At 44.6% G+C, this 21,449-nt stretch overlaps 1 protein-coding gene across 2 annotated transcripts in view; it reads left to right on the top strand.

Annotated features, from left to right (window-relative positions):
- Window positions 1-21,449, top strand: part of LOC116940816 (KAT8 regulatory NSL complex subunit 1-like) — a 47,305-nt gene that overhangs the window by 13,621 nt on the left and 12,235 nt on the right. For both annotated transcript variants that reach the window (XM_032951040.2, XM_032951039.2), the window contains exons 2-6: window positions 13,251-13,392; window positions 14,159-14,335; window positions 16,592-16,698; window positions 17,727-17,934; window positions 20,410-20,596. In XM_032951040.2, coding sequence (XP_032806931.2) covers window positions 13,251-13,392; window positions 14,159-14,335; window positions 16,592-16,698; window positions 17,727-17,934; window positions 20,410-20,596 — 821 coding nt within the window. The remainder of the gene's footprint in view (window positions 1-13,250; window positions 13,393-14,158; window positions 14,336-16,591; window positions 16,699-17,726; window positions 17,935-20,409; window positions 20,597-21,449) is intronic.

The following is a 21,449-nucleotide window of genomic DNA, read 5'->3' as shown; positions in this document are numbered from 1 at the left end:
TATTTTGCATGCTGTGCTAAATGCAGTTTTTAAGAAGATTGTGGCGGTGGCCATTAAGGAAGTGAGACATGGGAGATTGGGAGAGGGGACGAAGGAAGAGGAATCAGGAAGGCGAGTGGGGAGGGGGGAGGAGGAGAGACTGGGGGGTACTGTGGCACAGTGCCGGGCTAAGCTAGTGCGGGGCCTGTAGCATATGTTATAAAGGGGCCCTAAATAAAAAAAAACATTAAAACACGTAAATGTTTTACTTGCAGAGTAAAATACTTGTTTTTTTCATTTACTATACAGCCTGATTATACGACAAATCGCTAACCTTAAACACCCAGTCGTTCATAAAAGTTGAAGGCAGTATAGTACTATAATAATAGAGCAAGTGCAGAATCACTGAACCGGAATTGATCATTTGAAAGCATTTAGCGCGGGGCCCTTGAAAGTGTGGGGCCCGTAGCATATGTAGCTGCTTTTGCGAGTCGGATAATCCAGCACTGCTGTGGCTGGCGTGTTGTGCAATTCTATGAGCGTTGACGTCACATCTCGGATGATGTGTATCACATGGTCGTGAGCAGCCACAAGTTTCGATTTGAAGTGCGTTAGCTCGATAGAGACACAGTGGGGCCTTGGGGTGCCGAGTTGGGATATGGCTCCATTTAAAAAAAAAAACTCTGACATAATGTTCCTGTTTTGATAAATATTCGGAACATCGAGGTTGCAGTTTTTACGTTTCAATTAATGTCAACTCAGTTTGGGACTAAAAGACCCTCTTGGGTCGAGGGACTCTCCCTTTTTCACGGCATCGTAGCGAGTGGAACTTGATGCTTGTCAATGAGCAAGAGCTGCATGTGCAGACCAGTGAACGTGGGTATGTGCTAGATAGACCCTGCATTCCCATAGTCCCCCCCCCCCCCCATTGCTGAGCTTTCACCATTCAGAACCCCCTAATTATGTGTGCAGTTCCCTCCCAGCACCCCAGAACGGTCACTGAGAGCCACTGCGTTAACTAATTTGGATGTAACATTTTTCTCCAAGAGACTATGAATTAAATTTTGATTTAAAGCTTTCGTGACTGCAGGGATTAATATTCTTGGTTCTTTCGGTAAAGTCACGTAGAAGGGAAACAATAAAATAATAAAAATGTTTTATTGTTTTATATTTTTATTATTTTATTGTTTCCCTTCTACGTGACTTTACCGAAAGAACCAAGAAGACTATGAGTTGCCACGATTCGGGGCCACACTTTGATTCCTAAATCAATTCTTTTTTTTTGCCATTGTGGAGCATTTATGCTCTCGTGATACGGATAGTTGGACTGTCGAAGTCCAAGATGATATGTACCTATGAGTCATAACCTATTGTTATGCATACTATTACATGCATGCATGTTGAGGGGAAGAATCCGTTTTAATCTGAGTCATTACATCATTAACTCTGTTAGTTTGGTAATGCCATTCAATACAGTCCATCTACTTGTGTTGATCATTTTTGTATGGTGAAATAAAACCGTGATGAATACAAATTGTCACGATAGTTGTTTTTGAAATGCGTACAAGATATCACTTTTTAACCACGTGTTAATGAAATTCCCTCTTGGTTAATATATGGGTCACCAGTGCATGCCACGTTTACAGTGATTATTTTAACACAACATAGTTTTGGTCTAAAGGTTTGAATACATGCAATAGTCTTATGTCAATCACCCTGCACTTTGTAACTTTTTTAGGCATGCAGTTCCATTATACTTTAAATATTATTACGCGTAATTATGTGTGTATGCAGCAATACTAAAGCGATTTCATGTTCAAATTTCTTAATGTGTCGGCTAACTTGTTGCTTTCATCATAAGCAAACGCTACCAAATGTGGAAAATATAATTTGTGACCGTAAATAAAGCAGTTTATTAACGATCATATACCTACCTACTGGCTCGACCTTAACGCTAGACTTATCCCACGACATTTCACAACCAGATCAAAACATGATCATTATGAGTCAAATGTTGGATTCCAATGCTTCCCACGTGACCCTATTCAAGTAATTGACAAAACTAATTAGTAACGTGGTAATGTGTTTTAAACAATTTTACCATTTCAAGGCTCATTGACAACTGTTGTGGAAGAGAAAATCTCATGACTTATATTTCGCTTGGAATTTCTGGTATTTTAAGAGACCTATTTATTAATATTTTAATAATGCATTAGATCGAAAGTTGTAACTCATCCTCGCTGTGTCCCCATGGAGTCGTGAGGGCTACATTGTGATTCGTTATTAAATGTCAAAAAAAGAATCAAATGTAGTTGGCGTGATTTGTATAAAACATTGCTTCAAACGGTTAATATAAATTGCGTTATGGAAAAAATCGTGAGTGCTGTTTTGACATATCAGTTGCCAGATTGATAACAGTTTCTGTGTCGAGTCCAGGTTTAGTGCACCGATCACTTGGCTTACAGTGAGGGAAAAAAGTATTTCATCCCCTGCTGATTGTACGTTTGCCCACTGACAAAGAAATTATCAGTCTATAATTTTAATGGTAGGTTTGTTGGAACAGTGAGAGACGGAATAACAATAAATAAATCCAGAAAAATGTATGTCAAAAATGTTATAAATTGATTTGCATTTTAATGAGGGAAATAAGTATTTGACCCCCTCTCAATCAGATTTCTGGCTCCCAGGTGTCTTTTATACAGGTAACGAGCTGAGATTAGGAGCACACTCTTAAAGGGAGTACTCCTAATCTCAGCTTGTTACCTGTATAAAAGACACGTCCACAGAAGCAATCAATCAATCAAATTCCAAACTCTCCATCATGGCCAAGACCAAAGAGCTCTCCAAGGATGTCAGGGACAAGATTGTAGACCTACACAAGGCTGGAATGGACTACAAGACCATTGCCAAGCAGCTTGGTGAGAAGGTGACAACAGTTGGTGCGATTATTCGCAAATGGAAGAAACACAAAAGAACTGTCAATCTCTCTCGGCCTGGGGCTCCATGCAAGATCTCGCCTCGTGGAGTTGCAATGATCATGAGAACGGTGAGGAATCAGCCCAGAACTACACGGGAGGATCTTGTCAATGATCTCAAGGCAGTTGGGACCATAGTCACCAAGAAAACAATTAGTAACACACTACGCCGTGAAGGACTGAAATCCTGCAGCGCCCGCAAGGTCCCCCTGCTCAAGAAAGCACATATACATGCCCGTCTGAAGTTTGCCAATGAACATCTGAATGATTCAGAGGACAACTGGGGGAAAGTGTTGTGGTCAGATTAGACCAAAATGGAGCTCTTTGGCATCAACTCAACTCGCTGTGTTTGGAGGAGGAGGAATGCTGCCTATGACCCCAAGAACACCATCCCCACCGTCAAACATGGAGGTGGAAACATTATGCTTTGGGGGTGTTTTTCTGCTAAGGGGACAGGACAACTTCACCGCATCAAAGGGACGATGGATGGGGCCACGTACTGTCAAATCTTGGATGAGAACCTCCTTCCCTCAGCCAGGGCATTGAAAATGGGTCGTGGATGGGTATTCCAGCATGACAATAACCCAAAACACACGGCCAAGGCAACAAAGGAGTGGCTCAAGAAGAAGCACATTAAGGTCCTGGAGTGGCCTAGCCAGTCTTCAGACCTTAATCCCATAGAAAATCTGTGGAGGGAGCTGAAGGTTCGAGTTGCCAAACGTCAGCCTCGAAACCTTAATGACTTGGAGAAGATCTGCAAAGAGGAGTGGGACAAAATCCCTCCTGAGATGTGTGCAAACCTGGTGGCCAACTACAAGAGACGTCTGACCTCTGTGATTGCCAACAAGGGTTTTGCCACCAAGTACTAAGTCATGTTTTGCAGAGGGGTCAAATACTTATTTCCCTAATTAAAATGCAAATCAATTTATAACATTTTTGACATGCGTTTTTCTGGATTTTTTTGTTGTTATTCTGTCTCTCACTGTTCAAATAAACCTACCATTAAAATTATAGACTGATCATTTCTTTGTCAGTGGGCAAACGTACAAAATCAGCAGGGCTGAGGGAAGGAGGTTCTCACCCAAGATTTGACGGTACATGGCCCCGTCCATTGTTCCTTTGATGCGGTGAAGTTGTCCTGTCCCCTTAGCAGAAAAACACCCCCAAAGCATAATGTTTCCACCTCCAAAGCATAATGTTTCCACCTCCATGTTTGACGGTGGGGATGGTGTTCTTGGGGTCATAGGCAGCATTCCTTCTCCTCCAAACACGGCGAGTTGAGTTGATGCCAAAGAGCTCCATTTTGGTCTCATCTGACCACAACACTTTCACCCAGTTGTCCTCCGGATCATTCAGATGTTAATTGGCAAACTTCAGACGGGCATGTATATGTGCTTTCTTGAGCAGGAGGACCTTGCGGGCGCTGCAGGATTTCAGTCCTTCACGGCGTAGTGTGTTACCAATTGTTTTCTTGGTGACTGGTCCCAGCTGCCTTGAAATCATTGACAAGATCCTCCCGTGTAGTTCTGGGCTGATTCCTCACCATTCTCATGATCATTGCAACTCCACGAGGTGAGATCTTGCATGGAGCCCCAGGCCGAGGGAGATTGACAGTTCTTTTGTGTTTCTTCCATTTGCGAATAATCGCACCAACTGTTGTCACCTTCTCACCAAGCTGCTTGGCAATGGTCTTGTAGCCCATTCCAGCCTTGTGTAGGTCTACAATCTTGTCCCTGACATCCTTGGAGAGCTCTTTGGTCTTGGCCATGGTGGAGAGTTTGGAATCTGATTAATTGCTTCTGTGGACAGGTGTCTTTTATACAGGTAACAAGCTGAGATTAGGAGCACTCCCTTTAAGAGTGTGCTCCTAATCTCAGCTTATTACCTGTATAAAAGACACCTGGGAGCCAGACATCTTTCTGATTGAGAGGGGGTCAAATGCTTATTTCCCTCATTAAAATGCAAATCAATTAATAACATTTTCGACATGCGTTTTTCTGGATTTTCTTGTTATTCTGTCTCTCAATGTTCAAATAAACCTTCCATTAAAATTATATACTGATCATTTCTTTGTCAGTGGGAAGACGTACAAAATCAGCAGGGGATCGAATACTTTTTTCCCCTCACTGTACATTTGTGACTGACCGATGGTTGATGCACACTTGGGATCACAGGAAGAGACGGAGGGGAACACGTGTGCCCAAACGTATCCGCAGATTAATGAGTGGCAGTCAGAGGAGGGAAATGTACCCACGAAGAGACTGCAGAGATGGACTCGATGAGCAGCTCAAGAGCAGGTGACCATTAAAAATGGAGGCGACTTGGGGAGGTCTTCATCCAGCAGTGAATTGATCATGGCTGTGAAAAGACCAAATCAAGAAGTGCCTGATTGCAGAAACCTGCAGGAACGACGGGGGGCGCCTCAGATGATTTACTGGGCATTTGAAAAAGAGCTTCATAGTTCATCAGATTTCTCCTGCAGTCTAAATAAAGATGCTGATATTCAGTGGCAGATTGCTGTATGCTCCAGTCGGTTTATTCCACACTCAAAAGTTGGAAATGTTATATTTATACATTCATATCTTAATATGAAAATAATATGTGCACTTACGTAAAGTTAAAGTGTTGCTCCCATTCAGGAATTGAATAATTTACTAAAACAAGGAATACAATGAATTTGCTGGGAAATACAATATTACATAAACCCAAACTACAAACACTTTACAAGATTGGCTCTTCTAGTTACATGGCACGCGCATAAAGAAGATGTAATTTAGCAAGGTGCTTTTGAGATTGCTTTTGCAATGCATTGAGCTGGAATGGTTCTTGTGTAGGTGTGTGTACACAACGTGCAAATTACTTTAGATGTCCATCAAGCCTCGGCCTTCTAGATGTGTCCTGAGAGAGAACCAGGCCAACCGAAAATATCTCTCTTTCAGCCTTCGTTTTACATTTCATAAGAGGTTTAGGTCAGTCTCACATATTGATAAAAAAAATACACCTTATAGCACAGTGCACTTGCCAACGAAACTGCCGCTCCCAAAAATGTTCACAAAAAGACAACCATAGCCACACACAAAGCAATCACGTTGTCCCTGTGTATTATCAGATTAGTGTGTGCATGCTAGTTTAAGTTGGTGTGGCATCAACATCTGTGCATCATCCCAATACATTTTGCAGTTGTAAAGCAAAATGCCACGCGGGACTAAGAGAGCCGAAGAGGTAGCAAAGCAACCACATGGACTGTTTCGTCTCATGTAAAATTTGCGCAACGGTTATAGGTTGATGGAGAACAGGACACGAATGCTGTACACAGTGTTTCTTTGCATCCTCGGTGCATAAATTGCTTGTGCAGTGGGAGGTTTTTTGTTGTTGTTGTTGAAATGTAGCCAAATGGAATCTGGAATTCTTTTGCCCGAGGGTAACAGTCTCAAGTTTGGCTGATCACGAGTATATGGGCAGAATATATTGGTTGCAAGTCATGTTCAACGTGGAGGAGGTAGCCTTGTGTCTTATGAAGCAAATGTTATGGCGTTGGGTGCTGAGCTAACACTGTTGCGGTCAAATTCCAAGCCGCCATACAAAATTAAATGAGTGGCCTAAGTATATGGCACGTTTGGAGGCATGCAGCTGTAACCTCTCGGGCACAATTTTACGATAATCTTACGAGTGGTACTGACGACTGGTAAGATTTCCCACAGCTTCATGATCCTCAATATCGGAACTGTCATAAAATATTACCTTCAACCTAAATTATGATGTAAGGGTGATTGCCGTATGTAATGTACCCTGGCCCCAGTCCTCCGAATACACATCAACAGGGAACGAAGCAAAGGGTTAGATGTAGTGTCTGGGTTGACGGTACATATCGGGTACAATACTATATAGCCATTTACTAAATCGTGAAGCATGGCTAGGCACTTATTGCGTGTTTTCTTAAGTTTATTGAAATACAAGTGCAAGTTAAGACTGAACGATGGAAAAGCGAAATGGTTTTAGATTTTGCAAACACTTTTAATGCTTTTTTCCATTTTGTACCTTTGTTCAAATTGGATAAAGAAAACAAGCCGAGACCTAAGAACACTAGAATCCATCTACAATTGGGTTGCCGTGACTTGTTGGTCAGGTAAACGGTGCCTGCAGTCGGGTGCCGATGCACCAGCATGCAGACCCACTCTGATGCAGTGTCTTTAAAAGTACTGAAAGTGTACTGTGATCATTGGGCACTTGCCCTTTTTTATATTGTCATACCATTTCACTTTCTCTTAACTTCAGGAAGGCTAGGTTCAAACAAATTGTGTGGTGGTGGTGTTGCACAAGCCACGGTGCATAAGCACAGAACAACAACAACAAACTCAACACAGCGTTATTGAAGAATGTGTTCAGTTTATACGTTTTAAACGGTGGTTTAACGTTTTGAAATGGCTAGGTATGTCCTTATCTCAACAATCCGCTATCTCAGACGATGATGGCATTGAAAAGGGTTTCCTATGTTGATGCTGGTGTGCATTTGGATTCACTCAAGGATAAAATCTCAAGGTAGTGCCTTATACCAACGTTATAGCTGTCATATATTTATCAAGTGCTTGGTGCATGATACAAGGTTAAATACTGATAATGGATTGGATTGAGTGTTTTTTTAAATGCTGTTTCTGAATGCTTTGGCCAACAATGTATGCTTAGTTGCAGAAGCAGAGCTGTAGTGTTCTAAAGGCTCGTGTGTGTGTGTGGTTTGCAACACTAGGAGTGGACTTAATGTAGCTGTAAAATATAGAACTCACTCAAGTCGATTCGGAACTTTGTGTTCATTGGCGTTTTAAATAATGTATAGTAACCTATTTGATTAATTCTGCATTTCTTTGATTGGTACAGGTTGTGTTTGAGCAGTTCAACGTTTAATTGGCATGTTTCCTGTTTACACTGTTCGTCATAGTTGTATGTTTTGTTGATGTCATAAAGCACTTTTGATGATTTTATATGAAAGGCACTGTGGAAGCTTTATTTTCTTATTTGATATTCATAATACATTGCGCTCGCCTTTTCATTTTCCCTGTGATTTTTGCAGAAGTCACGAGAGTCTTCTGTACTTGACATTATCTCCCTATTAAATCATTGTTAATCTTCGAATAACTTCTCGTCATAATACAGACGGGCAAGCACATTCTCTCACTCCTGGCATTGAGCTGAATCCCACGCCACAGTCCGTTCCCACCCATGAGTCCCGTGGTCCCTTCGGGCCCCGGTCACAGGAGACTGAAGTTGTGTTTGAAAGCGTGTGGCCGTGTGTGAATCAGTGTGGGTTTTTTACTTCGTCTCTCTCGAACATTGGGAATCCGAGACGAAGACCTTCCCGAGCGCAGGTTGCTACATGGCTCAGGCAAGGGGAAGGGTTCTTGGTCATTGTTAGGTTAACATTTCAAGTCAAAATCCACCGCCAAGCTCAGCTTGTGCTCCCCGTCACAGAGAAACCGACATCTGCCACACATAGGAACCCTCCCCCAGGGCATCCGTAAATCATGCGGCTGACCGAGTGCCACGTCACTCCCTGTCATCAGTATTCAAGTGCACATGCCCATCTCAGACTACAGGCAGGAAGAGGTAGGTGAAGTGCAGTCTTCTGGAGGAACTGATAATGCAGAGGGAGAGATTGGACACTTTGTGGTGATGGATTGGAATGCAGCTTGTGGAAGAGGCAGGCGTAGGCAAGATGTCAGTTTTTGGACTGACGTTCAGTGGCAGGTGGAATTCTACAAGAGAACTTTGGACAATGACGGTGCTAATGGTCAGTATTAAAGAGGGGGACTGCAGAAGGTGGTCGAAATGTTTGAACAGGGCAATGGGACATTTTTAAATGGGAATGAAAGAACAGAAATCAAGTCGTGAAAATCAGAGTAACGTTGGAGATGGTTCAATGTCACTGTGGATTGATAACAGCTAGAACAGGTTCTGATTTAAAACTTTCGTGACTGCAGGAATTCATATTCTTGGTTCTTTCGGTAAAGTCACGTAAATAAAAATAAATAAAATACAAATATTACAAAATGTATCAAATAAAATATTAAATTGAAAATTATTAAAGCAATAAGCCCACAATAAAAATATAAAATAAAAATAGTTAAATAAAATAAAAAATTGGAAATAGTAAAAGCAAAAAACTCACAACATTTTGACCGCAACACAAGTGGTCTTATCTCCGCCTGATGAAGACCGCTTGTGTTGCGATCGAAACGTCGTGGGTTTTTTGCTTTTATTATTTCCAATGTATTATTATTTTTTTTATTTAAAATGTATTTTACTTTTTGATTTTTATTGTGGGTTTTTTGCTTTTATTATTTGCAATTTAAATTTGTTATTTGATTTTTTATTTAAAATGTTTTTATTACCTTTTTTATTGTTTTATTTTATTTACGTGTCTTTACTGAAAGAACCAATAATATAGCTAGAACAGTGTCCAGGAATAATTTTGATAGACGGCAGACCCTTGAGAAAAATGTGTTTTCTGATAAGATGGACAAGCAGGGAATTCATAAACAGAATCGTAAACACCTTCATGTAAGCATATGCATTTATACTGGAGGAATCCGATGAGCTATAAAGCTCTTTTTCACAGATGTCCAGCAGGTCAGAATATCAGCAGCCGTCCGTCCGTACTAGACCCCAGCGGCTCAAGTGGGCCATGCGGCACACTTAAACTGGGACCGCTCGACTTGCCTTCCTCAGGGAGCTTCACGATTTTTGCCGTACCACCCTCAGACAGTTATGAAGTCACAGGGTCAACGCAGAAACACGGTAACACGGCCATTTCATTTGGAGCCTCTTGTACTGACGATAAACTTCAGAGCTGTGTTTGGGGGGGCACGGGGGAGTTGGGGGTGGGGAAGCCACGGTGGAAAATTTTGTACTTGTAAAAAAATAAACTAACTTTGGGATAGTACAGCGTAAACTAATGCGGACTGACGTTGCAATGGCTCAGCGTGGGATTGGTATAAAGTCGAATTGCCGTGGAAACGTAGCCTTACACGGGTGGCAGCGCCATTTAATTGGGATGCATGTGGCACAGTACTCCAGGTATTTGTTAGAATGCGGATTTAAAAATAGTACTTCTCATCACGTTGTGCCCTACACTGTTCATAAAAAAGGCGCACTGGAAATGTTGTGAGCAGCGTCTTTTAATGTATTTCCACTGAGAACGGTAACTATCTGTCCAACTTTATTATTCTTTTTTATTTTCGGCAGTTAATTTATAACGAACAGTAAAAAAGTTTGGTAACTTTCACAACCTTTCTCATTCGTTAAAGACTCTTTGTTAGCCGCATGTGCACTTGCGTTCATAAACACGTCGCGGTTCTTCATGCATGGCCTTTAATTTAAAGGGCTTTCTAAATATATGTTTGTGAATAATTGTGCAAGCCTGCCTATTGCCAAATGTAATGGCTAATATAAGTGTCGCTATTAAATGGACTCGTTTTAATTCCAGTAAGTTGTGCAGCAGCATATCCAAGTCCGTTTGGAATCAAAATACAGTTGGCTATTTGCAATAACGAAGGCAGCACTCCAGGTTAGTGGAAGTGATATATTTAGAAGCAGTGGACTTTTATTTTTACTGCCCAGCAGTACTGTACTGTGTTGCCAAGACTGTGCGCTCAATACCTTTGGGGATCATTGAGTTCGTTTCATGAGAGACGAGGTCCAAAATGTCCAAGTGGCTGTCGTTATATGAAGGACATTGAATATTTGAACGTCTGACTTACCACTGGAAGTGTGTACCCGTTTGGGATTTGGTGGCTTATGTTGAAGCCTCTTCCTGTCGTTAACAGATCCGAATATAGCTCTGTTACTGAACCGATGTGGAAGCGAGTGTCGTACGAGCGACACTATAATTTCCCGCGACAGTACATTCGTTGTTGAAAGCAGAGGCAAAAGGGACTGTTGAGCTTCGTGTCAATTCGGTCAGCATGTTTCATCGTCCCAGTTGAGTCGACGGCAACCTGTGGAGATTTAGCCGCGTCATAGCCGGGAGATTTCACGTAGCCCACTCTTGGTCCAGTCGACTAAATCAGTGTAAAGCGTTTAGTCAGACACGCTTTTCTTATTAAAATGTATCAGGTCAGCCAATTATTGAACGCGGTAAATCTTTTCATATCCACGTACAGACATTTGGCATTTGTGTTCTTCCCAAGTTCGCTGCCATTACGAATCGCGTAACATTTTCTCGGTGAACTTCGTCCACTCGCAGTCATCGTTGACCAACAGGCAAATAAAAACAAATCAACATCGACAAATATTGTCGTCGTCACCACCTCTTCCCGTTGGTGTGGCAGCGAGGCCGCTGTGGCTGAAGGGCCAGCAGGGGGCGACTCCGCTTGATGCGACGTTTTGACGGCATCGCAACGTTGGGGTGTCACGCCGCACAACCAACACGGTTCGTGCTGCGGACCTCGTAGGCCCGTGCACAGGATGGCTGGTGAACAATCATTATAATTATACGGCTGTGAATTGAAGTTTTGGGATTAAATAAATGAAGGGCTCTCATGTGATTTCTAAGGGGGGTGAGGGGGGGGGGCTGTCCCCCCCAGTGAGGTTGTGTCCCCCCAGTGAGGTTGCATCCCCAGTGAGGTTGTGTCCACCGCTGTCGACGCAACGATCCACAACCACCCCTCTGCTGCCACCCAAAATCATGTTCTTGTTATCTGTACCATTTTATTGAAAATAAAGTTCACAAAAACTTTAGCTTTTTCCCTGCTTTGTTCACGTTGATCAGCTTCACCGCATATTTAAGCAACATCTTTATCGCGATAGTTTGCTGTTTTGTTAAACTTTGCGCTGATTATGAGGTTGTTGCATAGGTGAATGATTTATTTTACGGTAATTTTGTTTTACAAATTTAAGAACGTATTCCTTAGATTTCAGTGATGTAAAATGTCCAGCGGCATTGGTGCAGATTACCGATTCCCTGGCAGAATGTGTGAGATCTGCACAATCAACTCGCACTGTCTCTGGTGAAAATTTGTATACTGGCAAAAGTATATTTTTTATGTTGTTTCACAGATCAAGCAATATGTCTTCTTACCATGTTGGCTACTCTCCAAACTAGAACTTTTTTTTTATTTTGCTGTGCATTTGCTTAGTGTATTAAAAACTGATAACAAGGAAGCACATGGCTTCAGCTGATTGCGTGGTGATGCAAGAGATCTTTTGGAAATAATGGAATTGTGAAAAAAATTAAAGGCTTCAAAACCAATATTTAAATTATTTAATATGTTCACAAACATGTAAGTGGACTGTGTCAGAGTGTTTGCCCTATATGATGTCATCACCACCACCACCATCCTCACCGAGACGTTGTTTATATAACACAGTGGCTGTTGAGGGCCATCTGAAAATAAAACGACTGTTTACGTTACGAGTTCTCAAGAAAAGTAAATTGTTTATTTGGTTTTCATTTCCTCGTCTCATTCCCCAAAATGTGCACCTTTTGAGTCGCCCCAAATACCACCACCACTCCCAATCATTACCTGGTGCAATATGCCTGGTTAGTTTGTTCACATTGTAATGGTTCTTTTCGTCTGAACGTCTACCACGTTCTGTTATGTCGTTGCCTGTTCCCCCGTTCGGATCACTCCGATGTCACGGTCCTTGTTCCCGTGCTGACAGCACCACGGATGTCCCTTGCGAACTAGCTGGGTGGCTGGCGACACTGGGATTTTCCACGTACAGTGAGGGAAAAAAGTATTTGATCCCCTGCTGATTTTGTACGTTTGCCTACTCACAAAGAAATGATCAGTCTATAATTTTAATGGTAGGTATATTTGTCTCTCACTGTTCAAATAAACCTACCATTAAAATTATAGACTGCTCATTTCTTTGTTAGTGAGCAAACGTACAAAATCAGTAGGGGATCAAATACTTTCTTCCCTCACTGTAACAAATAAAACATTGATTGAATGAACAATCAAACTTTATTTCTATAGCACTATTCGTGCAAAAAAATGCAATACGTAGTGCTTTACAGGCATGAACAATAAAAGTGAAATTGTAGGCAAAATAAAATCGCGTAGCAAATTTCTGGAAAACATCTAAAAATAACACGTTAAGAAAGTCCTATTTAAAAGCCGACTACTGCACACCATAGCCTCTGAAAACAACTCGCGGCTTGATAATGTTGTATTTACGACGACGGCGATGCTGGGGTCTGGTCAGTGTCGTGCGGTCGCAACGCACGGAGCGGTGGGGCGCCACGGAGCGGTGGGGCGCCATGGTGCGGGCCAGGCCACTGAGCGGCTCCCTCTGTCGCAGGCGGCGGAGCACCGCGTGGCTGTGGGCGCGGGAGCGCGCGATGGTGGCGAGCCGTTGGACGTGGCTCACGGCGCAGGTGTCCGACCTGGAGTACCGCATCCGGCAGCACAACGAGCTCTACCGCCAGATCCGCATCGGCAAGGTAAGTGTGTGTGTGTGCGTGTGTATGTGTCGGAGACGCGCCGCACGGCGCTCATGAAATTTGCTAAATTTTATCAGTTATGGGTCACTTAGAAAAGAATAACCGCGGCAACGTCTGTCCCCTACCGGCAGACTAATGCCCCTTGATAGGCTGGTGCTGCGTAGGGGGACAGCTGCCACTTGGGGGGGGGGTCGCTTTACATGACTCTAGCAGGGCATTGGAATGATTGAGATCAAATATTTATACTGGAGGAATCCAATGAGCTATAACGCTCTTTTTCACAGACGTCCAGTAGGAGCATGGTGTCCTACGAATGCACACGCCTGCCATACCACCGACGGCCTTTTGCCCATGGTGGCCGCCCCCTTAATGCGCTCTCCAGCCTCAACGCCGCGCGGATTCCGGCATCCGACGAGATTGGGCGCATTCCGGGCGATTTGGTCGCGGGCGCCTTCCTTCGTAACACGGAGGCGCGCTGCACACAGTGCCACCACTGTGTTCGGAACGGACGCGCGGCGGGTGACCCGTCGCATCGGGTGACCCGTCGTGACGGGTGACCCGTCGCGTCGGGTGACCTGTCGCGTCGGGTGACCCGTCGCGTCGGGTGACCCGTCGCGACGGGTGACCCGCCGCGTCGGGTGACCCGTCGCGTCGGGTGACCCGTCGTGACGGGTGACCCGCCGCGTCGGGTGACCCGCCGCGACGAGCCGGTGGCTTCGTCGAGCCACGGCGGCCGCTCGGCGCTCAGCGCACGATTTCCTTGCAGGGTCCCGTGGTCCTCGGAGACCTCCAAGCCCCAGAGGACGTGACGAGACCACACCGGAGGCTGCCCGGTACCGGCGCCGGCGCCGCCGCTTTGCCGCTCGCCGGTGAAATGGGGGGCGGTCGCGTGGAGATGTCCGCCTGCAGCCCCGCTCTGCTGCTTAGCAACCTCCACAAGCAGGTAGTCACCTGTGGGTTTGTTAGCGTGTGCCCTGGAAACAGACCCTCTGGGGGAATATGTACAGCAAACATGCACTCGGACCCCATATGTGAGAGTCGTGGGGGTACTGTAGCCCAGTTTGGGTGGCAGGCTCGCGCTGTGGTAACACTCGTGCCTCGCAGCAAGAAGCGCCTGGGTTTGAATGCTGACTCGGGTGCCTTTTTGCGTGGAGTTTCTGTGTTCATCCCCTGTGTTGCATGGGTTTTCTCTGGATGCTTTGGTTTCCTCCGATGGCCAAAACAAACCAAAGTTACTGGCGTATCGGTCTAGCATCCCGGTGCTGAAAAGAATTACCTGCAAATGACTCAATGGTGATTGCACATGGCACCATGCCCCCTGCAAAACACTTGGCAGGACCCCCCTGAAAAAGAATGTTGAGACTCAGCGGTGTTCTCGTGGGCAAGCGAGTGCAAGGCATTCTGGTTTGTGGGGAGTTGGTGTTCCAGCCTGTGTTGCATTCTCTTGGGAAACACGTTTCACTCGCCGACAACATTTATTTAAAAGATATTTGCCTTCGAATTACAGGCAATTCTCACTTTAATCGTAATCTGTTGAAGCCTCAACGATGCTTTCTCAGGTAATGACAAAAAAAGATGAATAACTTGATGAATATTCGTTGGTTCTTTCGGTAAAGTCACGTAGATAGGAAAATTATAATTAAAATAAAGAGAATGAAAATAAAATATCAATAATAAAAATGAAAAAAACACTAATGTAGACTGGAGCCTGGTTCTTAATCGGAGTGAGTGTACTGGCAGTCTATAATGTAGACTGTAGCCTAGTTCTTAACCTCGGTGAATGTACTGCCAGTCTATAATGTAGACTGTAGCCTGCTTTTTAAGCTGGTGAGCATATTGGCATTCTATATTAGTGTTTTTGTATTTTATTATTTTTATTATTTTTATTTTAATTTATTTTATTATTTCTATCTACGTGAAAGATCCAAAGAATATGAATTCCTGCAGTCACGAAAGTTAAGTCAAATTTTAACTTGATGAACACTTAATTAATAAATTGCTGGGCCTTAATTAGCACGTGATTGTTCGAAACATCTAAATAAAGCAACTATTTAGTATTACGTAAATATGATCTATCATTTCAGTATTGCTTTTCATGGGTTGACTGTATTCTTTTTGTTATTGTTGTTTTCTGTAAAAAAAATTGCACATCAGGCCACTGGTGCATTTAAGCGGGATAGTTATACCTTAACATATACAGCGTTTTATTAATTTACAGCATTTTAGTGCGTAAAATGTGTAACTTATTGAAATGTGTTTCATGAGTGAATCGTAGTCTGTGATCTGTAGGAGTAATACTGCTGCATCAAAGGCGTTTGGGATGCGTCAGCGAAGTTGGACATCTGCTCATTTCATCTACTCGGCTTATTACGTAGCAGATGGCACCGCATTTTTGTCACACACAAGCTCGGCTGTGGTCTTTGCAGAGCAGATTACAGAGCCTGAATATGAACATGGCTCATTGTGTCAGTACCTCTGTTGCTAACGTTTGGCACTGCTGTGCGTTTGATGGATGGTACAGGGAAGAATGGACTTATGGGACCAACTACATTTACATCATTATAAATGTGTTGACGAAGGCTTCCAACTTGTTCGAATGTATCTCTGTCTCCGTCGACACCAGTGATGGGAATTTGCTGCTCGCTCCACAGGGTCCTGTGTGGTCCCTATGGGCCGATGCGCTCCAGGCAGGGCTTCCCGCGCTCCACCCCGCAGTCAGTCGAATGTGGCGTGCTTCTCTTCCGTCGCCCATTGTTTTTTGTCAATCTCGCTGTAGTTGGGTGGCTCTGTGGATTCGTTTTTTACGAGCTGGTAAAAGCCCTGTTTCGCAACGGTGCATGTCACAGTGGCCCCACCTGCATGGCACAGTCACCGCACGTGTGTGGGTGTGGGGAGCGGTAGTGAGTGGTTAGTGCACTGCACTACAAATCCAGCGACTCCAGTTCGATTCCCACTCGTGACGAAATTCGAGTGGTGAATATCTGAACCGGTATCTTGCTTCCCTTAGGTTGTTTCAGTCTAAAATCAGTACCTGGTGCAGTGTGTAAACATCAGCACTGGGGAGACAAAGGTGGCCGGGCTGCTCGCTAACAACACTTACCCCAACAGTCTGTTAAAGGCTATACGAGGATCTTTGTCTCTGTTCAAGTGACGAAGTAATTTTTCTTATGACTTGTGCTCCAATGCTGTGTGTTGACAGAGCTCACGCCTTAAGCAAAGTCTGGGCGGCATGGTCTGTCCTCTCAGCCGAGCCTCGTCTCCACAGCCCAAACCTTCTCCACCGCAGCTCAACGGTGTTCTGGCCAGGTACGTCTCTCACTGCTGTCTGCAGCCCCACGAAACTCACGCACGCGCGCACACACACACACGTACCAGGAGCATGGTGCGCAGTGTTGCGGCGTCTCTTGGCCACGCAATACTGGGATGTGAAACTACAGAGGCAGTTTGTGCAAGAAGACACACGCGCAAGGTGACGTGCTGAAGATCCAATGTCTTCGTACAGTTTCTTTACTGGCATGTTCAAGTAAACGACATATCCGTCCGTTGATTACTTTATCAAGTCTCCCCTGAAAGTTTTTGTACGTACTAACTTCTTTTGCACCAACCATGCTAATAAGAGGTGCGGGGGAAGGACAACAAACTAAGTAAAGAAATATTTTGCTCCTTGCATTTCCACGTCACCTCGGCCGCTCTGCACACAGTTTTTAGGGAGGGATGCTTAACACGTCAGGAGGCCCTGAGGATGCCCACTGCTAAACACACCTCCAGCGGTTGAACAAGGGTGACCGAGTTGATGCTCTTAAACGTTCAGGGCTGTCGTCAAATAGAACCTTTGAATATCTGGCCAGCATGCGTGTTCACACGTTTGGGTAAACTGGTGAGGACAGTGAGCAGAGGAAGCAGACATCCCTGGACACAATTTGGCTCCGATTTTGTTCGTCCAATAAGTACCATGTAGAAATAAGAATGGATTTAGCCACGAGTGGGTGGAATTAATGTGAGAGTAGACTGATGTACAGATTGATTCCATTGCTACTCAGGGCTGAACGAGTGGGTGACGTTACATGGGCGTTGTATATCGTTTTGAGTCACAACGTAAAGCCGGCAGGGCGCTTCTTACCTGAAGATGCCTGTTGCAGTGATTACGCAGGAGGTTAAATCCGCTCGTTTGTGATTTTAATGCAAACCGCTAACATCTGCACTCTGGCCGGTGAACCTGCGCATATGTGTCTGTGTGCGTGTGTACGTGCGTGTGTACGTGCGTGTGTGCGTACGCGTGTGTGCGTACGCGTGTGTGCGTACGCGTGTGTACGTACGCGTGCGTGCGCGTGCAGCTCGTCGAGCTGCACGCGAGGAGGAGATGCGCCGCCGGACGGCTCCGACGCCGCCAAGCGCCGCCCCGCCGTGGTTTCTCGTGGGGCCCCCGCGCCGCCGTCCCCGCCCGGCAGCTCGTCGTGCGTGGCGGCACGGACGCGGCCCCTGCGGGAGCTGCGCCGTCGGCGAGTGCTGCGAGCCAGCGACGCTTACTTCCTGAGCCGCAAGGTTTGTGGTGCAGATGCAGAGGCGGGGGTGGGATTGCGCGTTCCCAAACGTCGCTGAAACAAAATCAAAACCCTACGCGGTTATTAACTAGCTTGTGGAGTTTGCGGAGGAAAGTTGAAAACAGGTGGTGGTGGTGGTGTTAAAGCCTTAGTGGGGAGCGCTAGAGTAGCGGTTCGCGCGCTGCGCTACCAATCCGGTGACCCGAGTTCCATTCCCGCTCACGGGTAAAACCATTAACGATGATCTGAACCGGGCCTGAGCCTCTCCTAGGTCGACTCGGCTTCAAATGAGTACCTGGTGCTGTGTGTAAACAACGCCAGTGAGGAGCCAAAGGCTGCCGGGCGTGGTGCTGGCCACCCACCCCCTCGTGTGCCGTTCCGGCCTTCATAGGTGCTCGCTAACAGCACTTGCCCCAACAGCCTGTTAAGGCTATATGGGGGATATTTGTAGCTGGATGCAGGGCCGCGGATGGGATGAACTGCTGCGAGTTGTTTGAGCGTAATTGTGCCACTTCAAAAAGCGAGTCATATTGCCGTGGTCAGTTTTGGTTGCCGTGTGGTTCGACAATCGTAAATGTTTTCTGTGTGTAGGGACGTGCCTGCATCTCTTGTAGCTTGTGATCTTGCAAATACAGGGCTCTCTGAGGCTAAGCAGGTTTATTTATAATTCGTAGATAAAAATGCAACTGACAAATGTGTGTCTGGAAAAAAATCCATCGTGAGCAAACCTAACCAAAGCTAGATTTTAAGTTTTCGTGACTGCAAGGATCCATACTCTTTGGTTCTTTCGGTAAAGTCACGTAGCTAAAAATGTAATTAAATAAAACAAAATTAATTAGTTGTTTTTATTTTTTGTTTTAGTTAATTTAATTTTTACCTACGTGACTTAACCGAAAGAACCAAAGAGTACTAACCAAAGCTCCTAAAACAATGGGGTGATAATGTGATTGTTTTATTCTATTTCAAATGGTATTGTCTGGGGTCAGGTTGGATGAACAATCAGAATCACCTCGTTTGTTAGTTGTGCAATATTCACCAAGTACCCTGTACTGATTTTTGTCTTTGTTGTTGTCGTTGTTGTTGTGCTCACGGCACCACGGAGCTCCCGTGTAAAATAGCCCAGAAACGAGTCAAACAGGACCATCCGTGTAGCAGAATAAAATAAACTGAAACTCAGAATGACCCAATCAAGATTGTCACATCCTAATCAGCTGATCAGACTATGGCTGACCATAGCTGATCAGCTGCTTGGCTTACAAGTATTCTTTGCAGTGGTGTGAAAAAGTGAATCCTTAATGCACTAAAAGCATCGCAATATTGATCCTTAAGTACCTTATAAAAAGAGCCAAATGCATGTCCAGTGTTATTATTGTGAAGTGGGTTACAATTGCAGACAACGGATGTTCGATTCCCAGCGGGTGTGATAATTTTAGTTTATGTATTTAACAAAAAAAATCCTTATTTTTGAATTAATACATGTTTAAATGTGTATATTATTCGTTTTAATTACTTAAAAGCTAAAAAGAACAAGGGGCATCTGAGAGTTGAATTGGCCATCTGTTGTGAGTTTCATGCATTATATTCACATTCATTTTATTAATACATATTGAGGAAACAGTTTATTTCTCATCATAACCATATTACTTAAATAATAGTAAAAAAAATATCCTTTTTTGTGTAGTCGTACTGTAGTGTTGGGATGTTGCTGTCATGTGACCAGGTGCAAGAAGATTAAGATTAGGCCTGATTACACAAGAAAGTGAATGAAGTCCAATCCGACCTGACCCATGCACCCTGAGCAATGTCCCATAACCAAAACACTTTCTCATCTGAAGTAAGAGCAGATTAATGCTGATATTTGACAAAGTATGCAGAATCCATTTGAAGCACTGATTACTTCTAGTTCGCATGCTCTCTGTGGGTTCATCATATCGAGAGGCAGTCGGCACATCATGCCACCCATCGTGTTAAGCCAAAGTTCACGTCGCTAAGTAACTTCTAATTATAATTTATGAATCATCGTGCATCAGTGTAGCCCTTGCGGCAGCACCTAAGCCGATTCTTCAGTTGGCACGTGCATCTTGGGTCTCACGTCTTGGTTGAGCAACGATGTGTGCCCGGTGGCACAGAGCACCCAACTCACAAGCAGATGGTTAGGAGTTCACATCCAAGTCAGAGAGTTGGAGTGGGGCGGGGGGGTCAACTAAACCTATCAACCTTCGGGCTGATAAAATGAGCACGACTTTGGAAGGCAGAAGTGGTTGTTCTGTGGAGGGACTGGAATTTGCCAATGTGTGTTCTTTACACCACTCACTCAGGGCTACCAACATAGATGAGCAGATGTCTACACTCGATTGAGTAAGGAGATGCCAACTCTCTTGAAAGCTGTATATATACAATACACACACGTAGCACGTCCCAGTTGACTCGTCACACATGCTGTGTGCTGCTGTTGTGCCATGCCACGGGTGTGCAGGCGCAGCGGCCGGTGACTGTGAGGTGCAGCTGTGAGCAGCCACTCAGCTGCATGGTGTGCGTGTCACCGTACACCACGCAGCAGCAGCAGCAGCAGCAGCAGCCCATGAACCTGGACACCATGACCCTGCCTGAGAGGGCAGCAGTGCTCAGCCCATCCACCCATCCCGTGCTCTCTCTCCCAAACGGTGCGTCGCTCCGTCTTGCCCAAGCGTCCGCGCCGTGCGGGCTGCACTAGGGGTCACGCAGCGGCAACAGTAGGAGCCATGGGGTCAATAGCTAAGCGGGGCTTGGTGCTCGGGGGTCCATTGGTGATTTACAGGATGTGCACAATGTCACTCGCCCAACTCGGATCCGTTTCACAAGGAAATTCTCTAACGCTTGAGATGTGATCCGATGTGTCTCTCTAATGTTCTAATGTGCGTACAGAATTTGGCCAAGCATCTTGCGTGTGCAATAGTTTGCTTACATTACAGCCTTTCTTCACCTGTTGCCTTCTTGCTGTGTATTTTCATAACTCAATCAAATTTTGCTTCACTGGTTTGACATCTTTCGTGGAGCATCATGTGATTTGAAATGTAGAGGAAGCAGAAGTCACTCCCAAGTGTTTCAATTGATTAACCAAATGCCACTATTGCTGGATTATGAAAAGTACGCTATGTTCCTTTGGCATTCCATACTGAAAGATTATTTTTAAACAAAGATCATTAATCAAATATTGAAAGTAGTTTTGTATGTTACACACTTACGAACCTCCACTATAATTTGCACGCGTGTTTGTTCCTTGTTACGTTTAGTTTCTATTCGTGGTCACCCCAGGTCTCCCTCGAAGACTGTGCTCATCTCAGTGGGATCTTGTCTGGCTGTTGGAAATAGAGGCCACTATCCAGTACCATAATTTTAGGGTACTTTCCATTGATAAAGAACACAATTCACTCCCTTGAGTGATGTATACAGCATTTCGGATGTTAGAGCACAACAATACATCATTACTCAAACTGCAATCCGTCTGCAGTTGTTGTCATACTGCAAATTGACAAT

Source organism: Petromyzon marinus, chromosome 10 (assembly GCF_048934315.1).
Source record: "Petromyzon marinus isolate PM22_M1 ecotype Great Lakes invasive population chromosome 10, UKy_Petmar_22M1.pri1.0, whole genome shotgun sequence".
Classification (NCBI taxonomy): Eukaryota; Metazoa; Chordata; class Hyperoartia; order Petromyzontiformes; family Petromyzontidae; genus Petromyzon; species Petromyzon marinus.
The sequence above is the reverse complement of the archived record's forward strand: the minus strand, read 5'-3'. Positions and strand labels throughout refer to the sequence as shown.